The following is a 16,239-nucleotide window of genomic DNA, read 5'->3' as shown; positions in this document are numbered from 1 at the left end:
CCTCTTCTTTCTCTCGGAACCATTTTCCTAACCCTACCTAGAAAGACGTTGGTTAAAATGCTGACCCCGAGCATGTCCTGCCCGCTTTGAGCTCTCAGACTGCTAGGGAGAGGGGCTGGCGGCCTAGCCTGCCAGCGCAAGTGCTTCAGCTGTGAATGGTGGCGCCAGCAGGAGCCAGTCCCTCCCCTTCCTCCTGCTTTCCCCAGAGGAAAGGGAGGCAGCCCACATCCCTGAAGTCCCCTGGCTGGTGACTGGGCTCAGGAGGCTGGCAGGGGGCCGCCCAGATGTCCACAATCTTGCGCAGCGTGGAGCAGCGCTCCTCCAGCTCTGGTCCCTCACTCTGCATCAGCAGATTTGCAAGCTCCCTGCTTAGGTCCTGAATCATGTCATTCCGTCCTGGCTCCCCTGGCTGGCCTGCATCTGCCGGGATCAGAATGGGGTCCCGGAGCTCCCCGCTGGGCCCGAGGAGGTGCTGGTACCTCTTCTGCCACCGGCGGCACACCATGGCTTCACTCACGGGCCTCTGGCTGGTGTGCAGCAGTGCCAGGATGTGCCGGCATGGCAGGTGATACTGCTGCTGAAAGGAGCAGCTGCAGCTGCAGCCGTCTTTGCTCACCTGATGGGAGTCCTCGAGCAGCTGCACGTCCACGGCACAGCCAGCCACGTCCACCAGGTGCGTGGAGCTCTGCACCACCACCCACTCATTGTGGCACAGCTTGTAGGCCAGGTCGGAGCCACTCTGGCGTAAGGAGGCCAGCATGCCACCCTGCGAGGGCTGCCCCTGGGGAGGCTGCCATGGCAGCCCCCGCACCTGCTCTGGCTTGGCATCCTGCACAGGGGGTCTGCTGAGGCTCCCTCTGCAGATGCCAGAAGGCTTCTTGGACTTGGGGGCCGTGTTTGCTGACCGGGCTCTCTTTAACTTGGGGGGAGCAGTGGGCAAGTTCTTCACGCCTTTGGTGTTAAAGAAGTCTATGTAATCCACGAAGCGGAGGATGCAGTCCAGCAGGGACTGCTGCTCCCGGAAGAGGCTCGACACCTTGCTGGTGACGACGTCCAGACTGTCCATGTAGGTGCTACAGGCGTGCAGGCCCTTCCTGACGTGCATGTACCACAGCAGTTCACAGGAGAACCAGTGGGCCTGCAGGAAGCTGAAAAGCTGCTCGTCGAGCAGGGCCCGGGACATCTGGCAGAGATTTTGCAGGCTGGTCTCGGAGGTGACAAACACGGCCTCCCGCAGGGCTTCCTTCATGAGCCGTTTAAAGGACGGATCTGCGGAACTACGATGCAGCTTCTTCTCCAAGAGTCGGGTTGTGTGATAGATGGAGAGGAGGGTGCGGGCACCAGGAAAGACCTCCTGCAGGATGGCTCGGTGAGGGAAGGATGGGTCCACAAAGACCACCTTGACCTTGGGCCAGTCTGAGTTGAACTCCATAAAGATGCTTAGCATCTTGGCCACGGAAGTGGCTGTCTCGGCCTTGAGCACTGAGAAGTGCACCACCCGCCCCTCTCGCTCCTTACTCTCCACCAGGAAAGCGTAGAGGATGTGGCCCTGGGCATTCTCCACCCGGTGCAGCAAGAGATTCTCTGGGAAGCGGACAAACAGATCGCTCATCTTGCTGCTCTGGAAACTGAGCCGGTCCAGGTCTCGGCTGCTGCCCACACTGAAGGAGGCCATGGAACCCACGTCCACCTTAAGAAAGTTCTTCATCACTTTGGCTATCTTGGCCAGGTCAGAAGGAGTAATGCCCTCCTGCTCTGGCTTGGCGGGTATTTGGACCTTGTCTAAGCAAAACGATGGTTCAACTGGGGACTTAGCAGCTGTGCCAAGGTCTTTGTTGACCTCGGGCTGTGCAGACTGGAGTTTCTTCTGAGATTTGCTGGTGGCGTCTCCTCTAGGACCCGTGGTTTTGGGGTCAGTGTGTATATGCTGTGTGTTGAGTTCACTGATGAACAGTCTATCCAGTTTCTCATTGTACCGCAGGAGCAAGTATGCTGGGCACATGTCTGCTTCTGCTGCTCTCTTCCTGTTTGACTGGGTCCGAATACAGACAAATTTCACCTGCACATATCTAGGGAAGGCAGAAGCAACAATGAAACAGGTGCTGACCACTCATTTTTCTCTCACAAGTCTAGGCCCTGTAGGGACTTACAGTGCCTGATACATTTCCTAGAGACCACAGTGTGGTATAGGATATGGGAGAGAAAGATTCACGTTCACACTCCAGTCCCAAAGTGGTCAGGTCTTTCTTCAAGACCCCATCCAATTAAAACACCCTTAATTTGCATCTACAGAAGTTCTAAGCTCCAACTCCTTTTATTTACTCTCATTTTCCCATCTGTAGTTGTCAATCTGAGGCAAAGATACAAGGAGAAATAGATAAACAGCAACAGCAGAACTAGTTACCTGCTGTCTAAAGTGTCCTTTCATTCCTGCCTTCAGGGAGCCATTGCCTTCTCTGCCTCCTCCTTCAGGCAGCAAAAATAAAAGAGGTCTCAGGGGTTAGGGTAGATCTGGGCTTCCTCTCTAAGAGGAAAGATCTGGGTTCGTCTTTGACTTAAAGAAAAATGTCTACATCCTGAGAGAGTGAGAACCCTGAGGCTAGATGATCCCTGGGATTCTGCCAGCATTGCCATTCTAGGCTGAAAGTGCCTACTCAAAGGAAACTGGTAATTAAACTGAATATCTGTTCTCTCCCCCCTTTCTACCTTTGAGGCCCAAATTAGGTCCTACCTTCTCCAGGAAACGTTTATAGATGCCCTCAAGCCACAGTAATTGCTCCTTACTTAAGATTCATAGCATTTATTTGGAACAAAAGGCTTAGCAGATTTTTGGGGTAGCAGTTGTGGTTACACAGTGGGGAGGCTGGAGGCTGAGTCCTGGATTTGAATCCAGGCTCTACCACTATTCTTGGATTTGAATCCAGGCTCTACCACTCAGAAGCTATTTGACCTTAGGCAAGTTACCTCACCTCTCTGTATGCAGTTTCCTTAACATCATAAAATAAAACTAAATAGGGTTGTTACGAGATTTAAATAAGCCACCGAAGTAGTATTTGGCCCAGAGCCTGGTTCAGCCTTTTATTTATTCTAAATAGGAGTCATCAACGGTTATTACAGCTCCTAAGACTTGTGACCTATTCTTGGGTGTTTATGCAGTACTTTTCCAACTGGATAGGGCTGTTTCCAAGTGTCAAGAGTAAATCAGTCCTCAGCATATTCTAAGCACCTGGCACAAATGCTATTCTTTCAGCAGATGCTTGTCAAAGATGGGCTGGCTAAATGACTCAGGGACCACAGGTGGGTGGGACAGGTCACACCCCTGCCTCCTCAGAGAGGTCCCAACCTAAAGATTAATGAAGGGGAAAAAAAAATCTCAGCCTCTGGCATGACACGACACAATGCGGGCATCTCAACAACCCTTTCCAAACACTAATCCATCTGGTCCTGTTTGCTCACCCTGTGGGGCAAGCTTAGAGAAATAGGATGTCTGGCTTGAAATTACAGGGCGGAAGGGCCTGAGGCTGAAAATGCCTGCACCTGCTGTGTGCACAGCAGCGGGGTGGCCACGTCATCCCTGGCTCAGGGAGCGGCCCGGTGGTACGGCAAGGCCAGCAAGGTGTGACCGCGGGACAGCCTCCGCCTGATCTCCCGCCTGTTTGCCACTGCCCCCACCGTCTTACTCTATTGTACCCTAGAAAGATCAACTGCTTCCCGGGTTCCCTACACTGTGTCTCACCTCTTTGCCTGTGCTCGTGTTGTCTCTCTGTCTGGAATGCCCTACCCACCTGTCTTCATCTCAGAGCTTACTCAATCTTCAGGACTAGATGCAACTACCTTCTTTCCTAGGAGGCCTCCCCCAAGCCCTCAGGATGGGCCCTACCCTTCCGCTGGCTCAACATCTTGGCATAGATCTTAGCTCATTACATTGTATTGACTTTATGTGCTCATAATCCATGCTTGTTAACCTAGTCAAAAGAAAAACAAAAAGACACTGGTGAGTGCCAACCATAAAACTCTTTCCCCTTTTCCTAGTTCATTAACGACTGCACCTCCCTGTGGAGACATCAGCATTCTTTTTAATTCCTCCTTCTCCAGGTTTATATCCAATATGTTAAGTCTTTTAAATTCATTTCTCCCACTATTGCATGTATAAGGATTACTATACGCCAAGTTCCATGTAAACCCCTTACATGCATCATTTCATGCTAATAAAAGGGTTCTACCATCCACATTTTACAGATGAGGCAACAGGCTTAAAGAGGTTCTTGAGCATGAGAATCTGGGATTTAATCCTCTGGCTAAAACTGGGGGATCTGGGATTTGAACTAAGCCTGCATGGCTACAGTCTATGTAGTTAACCATTATGTTGCCTGTCTTCTTTCAAAATATTTCTCCTTCTGAATTCTCATTTTTACCTTCCTCAACTTGACCCTCAATACTTTATTCAGGTTCAATAAGGTCCTTAAAGATCTCCAAACATACTGCGCTTGTTGGCATCAAGCACTTCAAACTTCAGGGGCACTAGGTTAAAGCCTCTGTCATTTTTTCCTGTTTCCCTTAATCTTTGGTATTGAGCTGTAACTTACACACAGTGAAATACACAAGTCTTTCGGAAGAATTATTGGAGCACTGTAGTAATTTTAATCTATATTTATTTCTATCTCCCAAGTGAAGGCATAGACTCTCTTCGAGACAGGGATAGGGTTTTATACTTCTGAACCCCCCTTAGTGCTTCTATCCCAGCATGCTCAGCCAGGACCTGAAGGAAGGAAGTCAGCCAAATCTACTCTGTAGGTGTTTATTTCCCTCTAACTGGACTGGGCCCCCCGTGTACTCCCAGTGCCCGGTACTGCAGCTGGCACAGAGTAGGTGCTAAGAACACACACATTAATGGAGTGATTGCATGACAGGAAATTCATCTTACAGTTTGAGCGGCACATTAGGAAGATCACCAGGAGAGTTCTGTCAGGTGATGTGGCTTCTATCCCAGCACTACTATTAACTGTAACTTTGGACAAGTTCTTTGTTTAATTTCAAACATTTACTAAGTCTATTTTGTACCAAACACTATACTAGTTGCTCAGAAGGTGATGGAGACAAATTAGGCTCTACTGTCAAAGTCTGTTGAGCAGGGAGCTCAGTACACAGATGATCAGTAAAGTCAAAACTAAGTGAAGGGTTAAACGGAGGTATGAGCAATACACTTATAACTGAATAAAGACTAATTCCCCCTGACTATGGGGATTGGAACAGAACTAAAGCTTTTGATTAATTTTCCATGAGATTTGTGTCCTTGTTGCATGTAAACTGTACCTTGAGCAATGGACAGAATTTTTACAGGTGAAGTCAAACCATTTTAGACAACATAATCTGAGTTAGGAACAAGACTCAGAAGATCTGAGTTTAATTTCCAGCTTCACCTCTTAGCTGTGTGAGAGTGAACAAGTCACTTCATTTCCTCTCAGCCTCCAAAGCTTATCTATAAATACAGAAATAACCAGAGCACAGGTCTCTGAATAATCAGTACCTGATCCAAGAAAAATCACTACAACCAAAAGTGAATTCAGGCTTCCCAGTGGCGCTAGTGGTAAAGAACCTGCCTGCCAATGCAGAAGATGTCCGAGATTCAAGTTTGATCCCTGGGTTGGGAAGATCCCCTGAGGAGGGCATGGCAACCCACTCCAGTATTCTTGCCTAGAGAATCTCATGGACAGAGGAGCCTGTGGGCTACACAGTCCATAGGGCTGCACAGAGTCAGACACTGCTGAAGTGCTTTAGCACACACAAAAGTGAATTTGTTTAAAAGGTTGTGGCAGAGAAAGATAATTTACAATATGATATCACCTATATGTGGGATCTAAACAATAAAACAAACTAGAGAATATAACAAAAAAGAAGTGGACTCACAGATACAGGGAACAAGCTAATGGTTAACAGTGGGAAGAGGCAAGGGGGGAGGGGGAGGGTGGAGTAGGGGACTAACACTTTCAAACTATGAGGTAGAACATAAGCTATGAGGATATGCTGTACAACATGGGGGATACAGCCAATATTTTATAATAAGAATGGGGTAAAATCTTTGAAAATTATGAATCACATACTGTACACCTGTAACTTATGTAGTACAGTGACTATTCTTTTCTTTCTTTTTTTGGCCACATCTTGAGGCTCGGGAGATCTTAGTTCTCTAACTAGGGATCAAACCTGGGTCCATGGTAATGAAAGCCCATGTCCTAACCATCTTAGCCACTGGACCACCAGGGAGTTCCCTCAACTATTCTTCAATTTTAAAAAAAAGGCATGATCGGTTGGTAATTAATCCAACATCCCCCATCCCCCTCCTTCCTTCCTTTGGGCCAGTTTCATTCAGGTTGTCATTCCTCCCCACACAGCTAAGTGCTTCAGGGCTGGTCTAAGCCAATTAAGGTAATCTCGTTAAGAATGGCCGTGGATACCGGCCCAATTCTGCAAAGAAACATGATAGGAAGTCTGTAGGAAACCAAGGCAAGCTTTTTCTTCTGAATGTGACTCCTACATATGTGCCATGTCTGAGGACAAAGCTGAGACCTGAAGATGGAGAGTGGAAAGAAAGGGGAAGCCTGAGCCACTGAAATAATCACCTTCTCTGGGCTAAGAAATAAAGCATTTTGAGTCAGGATTTTCAGTTAATTGCAGCCCAAAAGACATTTTCAGAATCCATGTTTTATAGAAAATAGTAGAAAAAAAGATTTGAGCAGATCTTTAAAAAATGAGACGAAAATTATGAAAATATTATATGTAATGAAATTTAAGTCATGTAGAGATGTGAGAAGGAAATGGCAACCCACTCCAGTGTTCTTGCCTGGAGAATCCCAGGGATGGGGGAGCCTGGTGGGCTGTTGTCTCTGGGGTCGCACAGAGTCGGACACGACTGAAGTGACTTAGCAGCAGCAGCAGAGATGTGAGAGTTGCACTATAAAGAAGGCTGAACACTGAAGAACTGATGCTTTCAAATTATGGTGCTAGAGAAAACTCTTGAGAGTCCCTTGGACTGCAAGAAGATCCAACCAGTCCATCCTAAAAGAAAACCTGAATATTCATTGGAAGGACTGATGCTGAAGTTGAAGCTCTACTACTTTGGCCACCTGATGCAAAGAGCTGACTTATTGGAAAATACCCTGATGCTGGGAAAGATTGAGGGCAAAAGGAGAAGAGGGTGGCAGAAAATGAGATGGTTTGATAGCATCACCAGCTCAATGGACATGAATTTGAGCAAACTTTGGGAGATAGTGAAGGAGAGAGAAGCCTGATGTGCTGCAGTCCATGGGGTTGCAAAGAGTTGGACACAACTTAGCAAGTGAACAACAAGCTATAATGGTGGCTGTCTGCCAATTCTTAAAATAATCAAAGAACCACTTGAAGAATCAATTTTTTTTTCCTGATGTATTTCCCCCAAACACTCTTATACTTTATTTCCTGGCTCACTTTCACAATATATAAAGGTCAATCTTACCAAAATATTCCTGTGCTTTATCATGTTTCCCAAGGGCCTAATTTAATTTTTTGCTCTGGAAATCCTTTGCTTTTCAAGTCTGTATCACATCATTGTCCTTGATTTTCCTTCTCCGTCTGTCAGCTGGCATAAGGCTGTGGGGAACGTAAGGATTTCTCTATCGTGACTCTCAGGGACTTCACCAAGTACCGCAGTTCTTGGAAGACGTGCTATTTCAGTTTGCAATCAATTTTATTTGCACTGTATTATCCTGAGGTTTACCTCATCTATTCATTAGCCAGAAACTGACTACCAAAGATGTTGATGGAGTTGGTGGAGACAAGCGAGAAGGAATGACTAAGCAGTAACTAATTTTAAAAGTGGCTAGTTTGTTAGCATGATTTTCGTTTTCCTACACAGCCTTGTGACTAGAAAAGAAAGAAAGTGAAGTCGCTCATCCGTGTCTGACTCTTTGCAATCGGGGACGATAGCCTACCAGGGTCCTCGGCCCATGGGATTTTCCAGGGAACAGTACTGGAGTGGGTTGCCATTTCTTTCTCCAGGGGATCTTCCCAACCCAGGGATCGAACCCAGGTCTCCCGCAGTGTAGGCAGATGCTTTACTGTCTGAGCCACTAGGGACAGGTGGAAAATGAAAACTCAGATAACAAAGGCTTAGTTCAAAGGGTGTGATGGGGATTAAATAAAACTGTAAAATCCTTAGCAGAGGAGGGAGGTTCAAAAGGGAGGGCATATATGTGTATGTATACCTATGACTGATTCATGTTGAGGTCGATAGTCTTCAGTCTAACAGCTACCTTTTTTGAACACTTTTTTGGGAAGGTGTTCCAGTGTTCAAAAAAGGTAGCTATTAGACTGAACAGCAATGGAGAGAGACAACAGAATACCTCACAGGATGTTTGAAGACTATCAATCCCCCAAAGACATAACAAAAAGAGAAACACATGTAACAGTCGTACATAAAAATATGGGAAGGGAAACTGGGCATAAAACTCACAGAATCTCCCAGTTGATTGGGATTTTGGGTCATTTAGTAATAACTCCCATGACACAATTCTCTGACTCTTTTAAAAATACCTATCATTTTCTGTCATGTATACAACTATGACTTTGGCAAATATTACTGTGCTTAAACCACTAGCAAGAGCGTCTTGCTTACAATGTGGGAGACCTGGGTTTGATCCCTGGGTTGGGAAGATACTCTGGAGAAGGAAATGGCAACCCACTCCAGTACTCTTGTCTGGAAAATCCCATGGATGGAGAAGCCTGGTAGGCTACAGTCCATGGGGTCGCAAAGAGTCAGACACGACTGAGGGACTTCACTTTTAAACCACTACATGTATTTCGTAATCTTCGCCACATCCTCCTCATTTTGCAGAGGATGAAACTGTGTCATGGAAATTAAAAGTCTTGTTGGCTTTAACTGAGTTAAAGCCTGTCTTTCTGACTTCGGAGTTCTCACTTTTAACAGATACGCCAGCTTTTCCTGAACGTCAAGAAATCACCAATTCTCCTTCCATCTGCCCTAGCCATTCCTATAATCTTTGTATTAGTATTTTCAAATGGTTTTCTTTAAATCAGCTCAGTTTATTTAATGAGGATCTTTATGTTTAGATATTAACATGAACACTTAAAATCATCTCGCTTGAGCGCCAGTAGCATGTCTATCTGGTTGCAGGAAACACCGCTCTGCTAAATTACTCCCTGAAAACATTTCCCCCACCTGCCCTCCAGTCCCACAAAAGAAGGGCTCATCCCACACATCCATACATCATTCGAAAAGCCCAACTCAGTGCACTCTGGCACAGAGCCAGTATCCAACACAAGCTCCAAGAATACCCTTTACAACACCCTAACAAGCAGTCACTCCCTCTCTGCTGAAGGCCTAAGCTGCTCAGAATTCACTTCCTCCCAAACTAGCTCTGGCATATGATTCTCCTCAAGGGTAGAGACCACAATTCACTCAATCTTTTTATCCTAGCTCAAGCCTGCAGGGGTAAACCTTTTTACCTTTCACTAGAAGTTTGTTGACTGAATCAATACCGGGATGTTGTTACAAGCCAGTGGTTGAAGAGGCAACTTCGAGCTGTGGCAATAAACAGGATGGGTCTGATCTTCAGTTCTAACACCTTGATGCTTTCTTACAACTTCTGAAAATCTTCTGACTTCTCTGGCAATCCAGTAGTTAAGACTCTGCACTTCCAATGCAGGGGTGCAGGTTCAACTCCTGGTTGGGGAACTAAGATCCCACATGCTGTATGGTGCGGCCAAAAAAGAAAAAAGAAAGAAATCTTACCCCACTCCCTGCTCCGACTTGCTCGGTCATTTCTGCATATTCTTATTTTCCTTGACTGTAACTGTACCCCAAATTCAGACTTCCCTGGCTCCCATCAGGTGGTTTTGGGGCTGGGGGTGGTTTTTGTTACAGGTTCTCTTATTTTCCTCTTTCAAGCCTTGACTACCCGGGCCTCTGCTCCTTGCCTGCCTTGACTCTATCCAGCTTTTCTCCTCCCTTTTGCTCAAGAACAGAGGAGCTAGGGGGTAACCGCCTCCAAAGAGTTACATAATGAAACTAGGAGCCTTAATGTAAAGCAGAGAGGTAGAACTTTTAGTCCTCTTAACATTCAACTTCTCCTGGCCGTTTCCCCCAATCTGCACAATAACATTATTATAAAGGCAATAATATTTATGGAATATTTTCTGTGTAGCAGGCCTTCTGAGAAATACTTTACATGTATTAACTCATTTAATGAGAGTGAAACCTGCTTCTGACAAGGAGATTCAGAGGGTCAAGTCACGTAAGGAAGTGAATGTGCTCTGTAAACTTATCTCCAGAAAATATCAGGGATGGCTGTTTTTTCCTCCCCAAGAGCCTGCACTGGCATCAAGTGTCAGCCAACACCCACACTATGTACAAGATTAAAGTTCCTTGTCTTTGCTCCTGGCACCCTAGACTGTTCCTTTGGCTCTTACTACTAGTCTTCCCTAGACTCTTCAGTTCAGTTCAGTTCAGTCGCTCAGTCATCTCCGACTCTTTGAGACCCCATGATTCACAGCACGCCAGGCCTCCCTGTCCATCACCATCTCCCGGAGTTCACGCAAACTCACATCCATCAAGTAGGTGATGCCATCTAGCCATCTCATCCTCTGTCATCCCCTTCTCCTCCTGCCCCCAATCCCTCCCAGCATCAGGGTCTTTTCCAGTGAGTCAACTCGTCTCGTGAGGTGCCCAAAGTACTGGAGTTTCAGATTCAGCATCATTCCTTCCAAAGAACACCCAGGGCTGATCTCCTTCAGAACAGACTGGTTGGATCTCCTTGCAGTCCAAGGGACTCTCAAGAGTCTTCTCCAACACCACAGTTCAAAAGCATCAATTCTTTGGCGCTCAGCTTTCTTCACAGTCCAACTCTCACATCCATACATGACCACTGGAAAAACCATAGCCTTGACTAGATGGACCTTTGTTGGCAAAGTAATGTCTCTGCTTTTGAATATACTATCTAGGTTGGTCATAACTTTCCTTCCAACGAGTAAGCATCTTTTAATTTCATGGCTGCAATCACCATCTGCAGTGATTTTGGAGCCCAAAAACATAAAGTCTGACACTGTTTCCACTGTTTTCCCATCTATTTCTCATGAAGTGATGGGACCAGATGCCATGATCTTCGTTTTCTGAATGTTGAGCTTTAAGCCAACTTTTTCACTCTCCTCTTTCACTTTCATCAAGAGGCTTTTGAGTTCCTCTTCACTTTCAGCCATAAGGGTGGTGTCATCTGCATATCTGAGGTTATTGATATTTCTCCCAGCAATCTTAATGCCAGCTTGTGTTTCTTCCAGCCCAGCGTTTCTCATGATGTACTCTGCATATAACTTAAATAAGCAGGGTGACAATATACAGCCTTGATGTACTCCTTTTCCTATTTGGAACCAGTCTGTTGTTCCATGTCCAGTTCTAACTGTTGCTTCCTGACCTGCATACAGATTTCTCAAGAGGCAGGTTAGGTGGTCTGGTATTCTCATTTCTTTCAGAATTTTCCACAGTTTATTGTGATCCACACAGTCAAAGGCTTTGGCCTAGACTCTTACTACTATTTTATTGATTGATTGACTAACTGGCTTTGAGGCTGACCAGAAAGGGAACCTGGGCCCTTAGCAGTCCTAACCACTGGATAGCCAGGGAATTCCCTCTTACTACTATTTTAAGGAAATTGTTACTTCTGCAATTAGAGTTTAATATTTGTCTCCCTGACTGGAGGGCAAGCTCTATGAAGGCAGGGACTCAACTTATGTTTTTCAACACTGTTTCTAGACAGTAGCATGGAGTAAGTTTTCAGTTAACAATTGCCAAAATCAATGAATCAAATGGCTCATACAATGGAGTGATGTGGAGTAATCTCCAAAATACACTGATAAGTGAGAAAAACAAGGTGCAGAATGATATGTAAAAGTAGCATGCAAGGGACTTCCCCAGTGGTCCAGCAGTGAAGACTCCAATGCAGGGGGCCCCAAGTTTGATCCCTGGTCAAGGAACTAAGATTCCACATGCGGTACATTGTCACCAAAAACAAAAACAAAAGTCAGTCACCGGTGTTTCTTTTTTGTTCTTAAAGGTGCATATGTATACACAAGATATATTTTTTCAAGCTCAGAGTATGTCAGGAAGATAAGAGTGGTTGTCTCTAGATAACATACTGGAAGGGACATTGCCTTTTGCAAACTTTGATGTAATTTGACATTAAAAAAAAATTAAATGACTATATTGACCACTCAAAAACAAATTCATTTAAAAAACTGTTCAACCTGCAAAAACTAAATAAAACTAATCTGCACCTCCGTTAGCTAAGTCCCTGCCATTCTTTTTGGTACTGCTCCAGCATAAATCTTCCTTCTAGTCAAGTATGTCTCCTCACTGCCTTCCAGGTACAGCATGTTAACATATGCACTGGCTCACACACCACTTTTCCCTCCAGCATGTTAACCCTGCTGTCACAGGCAGATGGGCTCCTGAAGATGCCAACTTCCTCATCTCTAAAATTTGTCAATATGTTGGGTTAGATGGCAAAGGGGAATTAAGATTGCAGATGGAATCAAGGTACTAATTACCTGATTTTTTAAAAGGGAAACTATCGATTATCTGGGCGGGCCTAATATAACCACAGGATCCTAAAAAATGGAAGAGGGAGGCAGAAGGGGCACCAGAAAAGGAGATGGAACAAGGCAGGATCAGAGTGATATGATGCGAGGACCACACCAGCCACTGCTGGTTTGAAGATGGAGGAAGGGGACCATGAGTCAAGCAGTGTGGACAGCTTCTAGGAGCTGGAAGGCTTGAAAATGGACTCTCTTACAGGGACTCCAGGGGCTCCGCCAGTGGCTCAGAGGTAAAGAAGCCGCCTGCAACGCAGGCACCTCAGGAGACTTGGGTTAGATCCCTGGGTCAGGAAGATCCCCTGGAGGACACGACAACCCACTCCAGTATTCTTGCCTGGAGAATCCCATGGACAGAGGAGCCTGGAGGGCTGCAGTCCATGGAGTCTGAAGTGACTTAGCACACATGCACAGGGACTCCAGAAAGAAATACAACTCTGCTGAGTCCTTGGTTTTAGCCCAGTCAGACCTGGGCCTGACTTCTAACCTATAGAACGGTAAGCTACTAAATTTGTGTTGCTTTCATCACTGTGTTTGTGGTAATTTGCAGATAAAAAATACACCTCCTGACACCTCCCTGTCTCTGAGGGCCCAGCTCAAGCCTTCTTGTCTCTCTTACTTCCCCAGCCCACTGTGATTTTTCTCTGAGTCCCTGCAGCTCCAGTTTCACTGAGTTATACATTTACTACTCGATGACTCATTCATTCAACGGTTACTTAAGGCCTGCTGTGGGACAAGCCTTGTGCTAGACCCTGGAGGTGATCCACCCGAAGGGTGTCTAGGTGCATTTATGAGGGGTTTGGACTTGATTCTAAGCAAGCAGCATGGTGTCAATCAGTGAGAATGCAAAAAATAGTAAACCAGAGTCCCTCCCTCAAAGAGCTCAGCACACCAGGGAAACCTCTGTAAACTATATTCCAAAAAGATGTGCAAAGAGCTATAACAAGCGCTGTCAGAACACAGAGTAGGAGCACTGAACCTAAGCTTCAGGGAGTTAAGAAAGGCTTTTTGGAAATTATGCTAGTATCTGAAGGAAAAGTAACAATTAGCTAAGACAGAGTTTTCCACAAGTGGTCCAAAATGACTGCCGAGAACACATGAATGTTAATAGTTACTTATAAAAGATATACTATTTTTTGGCCAGCATACTGTTACTTCTTATATAGTATTACTTAGATTGGTTCTAAAGTTTCTTTGAATATTAGAACAATTTAAAGAAAAATGTTAGGTAAATTGTAGTTCAGGATATACAGTACAGAAAGAATAGTATAGAAAACAACTGATGTTTGAGGAAGAGAGAGCTATAGTGATGGACAAGGTTATTCTAACCAGCAGAAGTGGTCAAGTGCAAGGACTAGGAAGCTATGGGCTTGGGACAGGAGCTGATCATGGAGTAAGAGTCGGTGAGTATAGAGCACACAGTGCAAGATGGGGAGGTCGAAAGGGTTAGATGGTCTGGTGAGCCACGTTAATAATAGTCCTGGACTTTATCAAGAGAGCAACAGGGAGGCTATTGCACTTTATCTGGCCTATACCGTTAAGCAGTTTGAAGCAGGGTATTTTTTTTTTTTTTTAACATTCTTCCATTGCTTAGAAAGATGCTACAGGCATAGATCAAAGTCCAAACACCTCACAGTCATACTTTATGGGGTTCTCCATAAAGTATTGGATTGGGTAGCCATGCCCTTCTGCAGGGCATCTTCCTGATTCAGGGATCAAACCCCACTCTCCTGAATTGCAGGCAGATTCTTTACCATCTGAGCCACCAGGCAAGCTCGATGAACTTTTAGTGATGAAAGTCTCTCAGTTGTGTCCAACTCTTTGCAACCCCATGGACTATACAGTCCATGGAATTCTCCAGGCCAGAATACTGGAGTGGGTAGCCTTTCCCTTCTCCAGGGGATCTTCCCAACCTAGGGATCAAACCCAGGTCTTCCGTGTTACAGATGGATTCTTTACAGTGAAGCCACAAGGGAAGCTTTTATTGATGGGTGAACTGCAACTGACATGACCTCCTGCCAGGTATGGCATCCTACACTGTTTCTCAAACATGCCACATTCTTTCATATATTTGTGTCTTCACTCCACAGCTCCTTCTGGTCAAACCCCTCTGTGATACTTGATATTAACCACTGAACTTCTGCACTAGCCTTCTGCTTTCATTCACAGCCCAGCAGAAATCATTACTTCCAGTGTGAAGCCCTTCCTGTCTTCCCAGACACTTGTCACTTCTTCCTCTGCACATATCTAATAAAGCATTTGTCACACACTAGTCCATGTACTATGCCATCTCAAGCTCTTCGAGCACAAGTTTAATTACTTATTCATATTTATCTGTACCCAGCACAGCACTGGACTTCAGAACAGGGCAAAAAACACCACCTGCCTGGCCAGAGAGTGAGCTTTGGCCAAATGTCTCAACCTAGAGGTCTCAAACTCAGATACACTTTGACTCTCAAAGTTGGCCCATGGAAAGCATGTTCACATGTGAATTGATTTCCAATTTTTAAAAAGTGGACACATTCACATAAAGCCTGGACTGCTAACTCCATTTGCCCCATATCTGGGAACACTGGATCTTCACTCTCACATGGAGACCATCAGCTGCAGTTAATTGGCCTGTTCTCCATTTTGCCCAGTTTACACGTCTATTCTCCCTAGCACAAAGACCTGGTGTTGATTATTTCATCATTCCTTTTCATATAGTTAAATTAAAAGTTCAGCTTTCTTACATGGGGCTGTTTCACCTGAGTCCTGAAGGCAAGTGAGTTTTCAACCCTTAGCTTAGCCTCCAAGCCTCTCTTCTCATCTGCCAAATGGGAAAAATTACATTTACCTGCGATTTTCAATACACCCCTGTGGGTGAAAGCGTACCTAGAATAGAGAACGCTGCCTGGGACATGGGAAGTGTTTGAAAACCGGTTTGTTAATCTCTGGAGCTCGAGAACCATTTACAGAACTAAGAAAAGAATGAAAGAATGAATGACCAATCTAACCAACCAACAACTGACCAGTGTCACTGCTTTGTAAAGAGAAGACATGAACAAAATTCTCGCCAAGGCCTTTTTATCCATTGTGAAGGCTATACTTTGTGTCTGGGATATGGCAGGTGCTCAAAAAATGAGATAAACTGCAGTCATCATGAATTCCAGGAAAGCTGGGAATGAAGGCATGAATGAGTGGAGGTGACGTGGGTGGTCAAAAGGCGATGCCTGTGGAGGTTTTGGGCTTTTCCCAGGCACCAAGCAGGTGCTCAGTGTGGAATTGCTCAGAGACGGGGCATGGTCGAGGGGCGCCCAGGTGCACTCCCTCCTCCACGCCGCCCTCCTTTTTGGGACCGTCCGGCCTCCTCCCCACCCTCCTGCCCCGCCCCCGCCACGCCCTTACAGGATGTCCTCGCGGATAGAGGTGCCATGGTTGAGGTTGTGGTACCGGACGGAGATGCAGTCCCTGAGAATGAAGGAACACTTGTTCTCCTTTTTGTAGGCGCTGAAGCACTCCTTGAAGTCCTCGTAGGTCTTGAAGCAGCTCCCGAGCTCCATGGCCGCCCCCTCGGCCCAGCCAGGGGCTGCACTAAGAACAACACTGGGGATCAGAGGT

The 16,239-nt window shown here is 45.8% G+C and overlaps 1 protein-coding gene across 1 annotated transcript; it reads right to left on the bottom strand.

Moving 5' to 3' along the window:
* Positions 1–145: 145 nt before the first annotated feature.
* Positions 146–16,181, bottom strand: ZSWIM3 (zinc finger SWIM-type containing 3). The gene is made up of 2 exons (XM_068986836.1): positions 16,027–16,181; positions 146–2,069 (listed from the first exon to the last, which is right to left on the bottom strand). Exons 1-2 carry the CDS (start codon positions 16,179–16,181, stop codon positions 146–148), a joined length of 2,079 nt encoding a protein of 692 aa, XP_068842937.1.
* Between the last annotated feature and the right edge of the window lie 58 nt (positions 16,182–16,239).

Source organism: Capricornis sumatraensis, chromosome 15, assembly GCF_032405125.1.
Source record: "Capricornis sumatraensis isolate serow.1 chromosome 15, serow.2, whole genome shotgun sequence".
Taxonomy (NCBI): Eukaryota; Metazoa; Chordata; class Mammalia; order Artiodactyla; family Bovidae; genus Capricornis; species Capricornis sumatraensis.
This window is presented reverse-complemented; position numbering and strand designations above follow the sequence as displayed.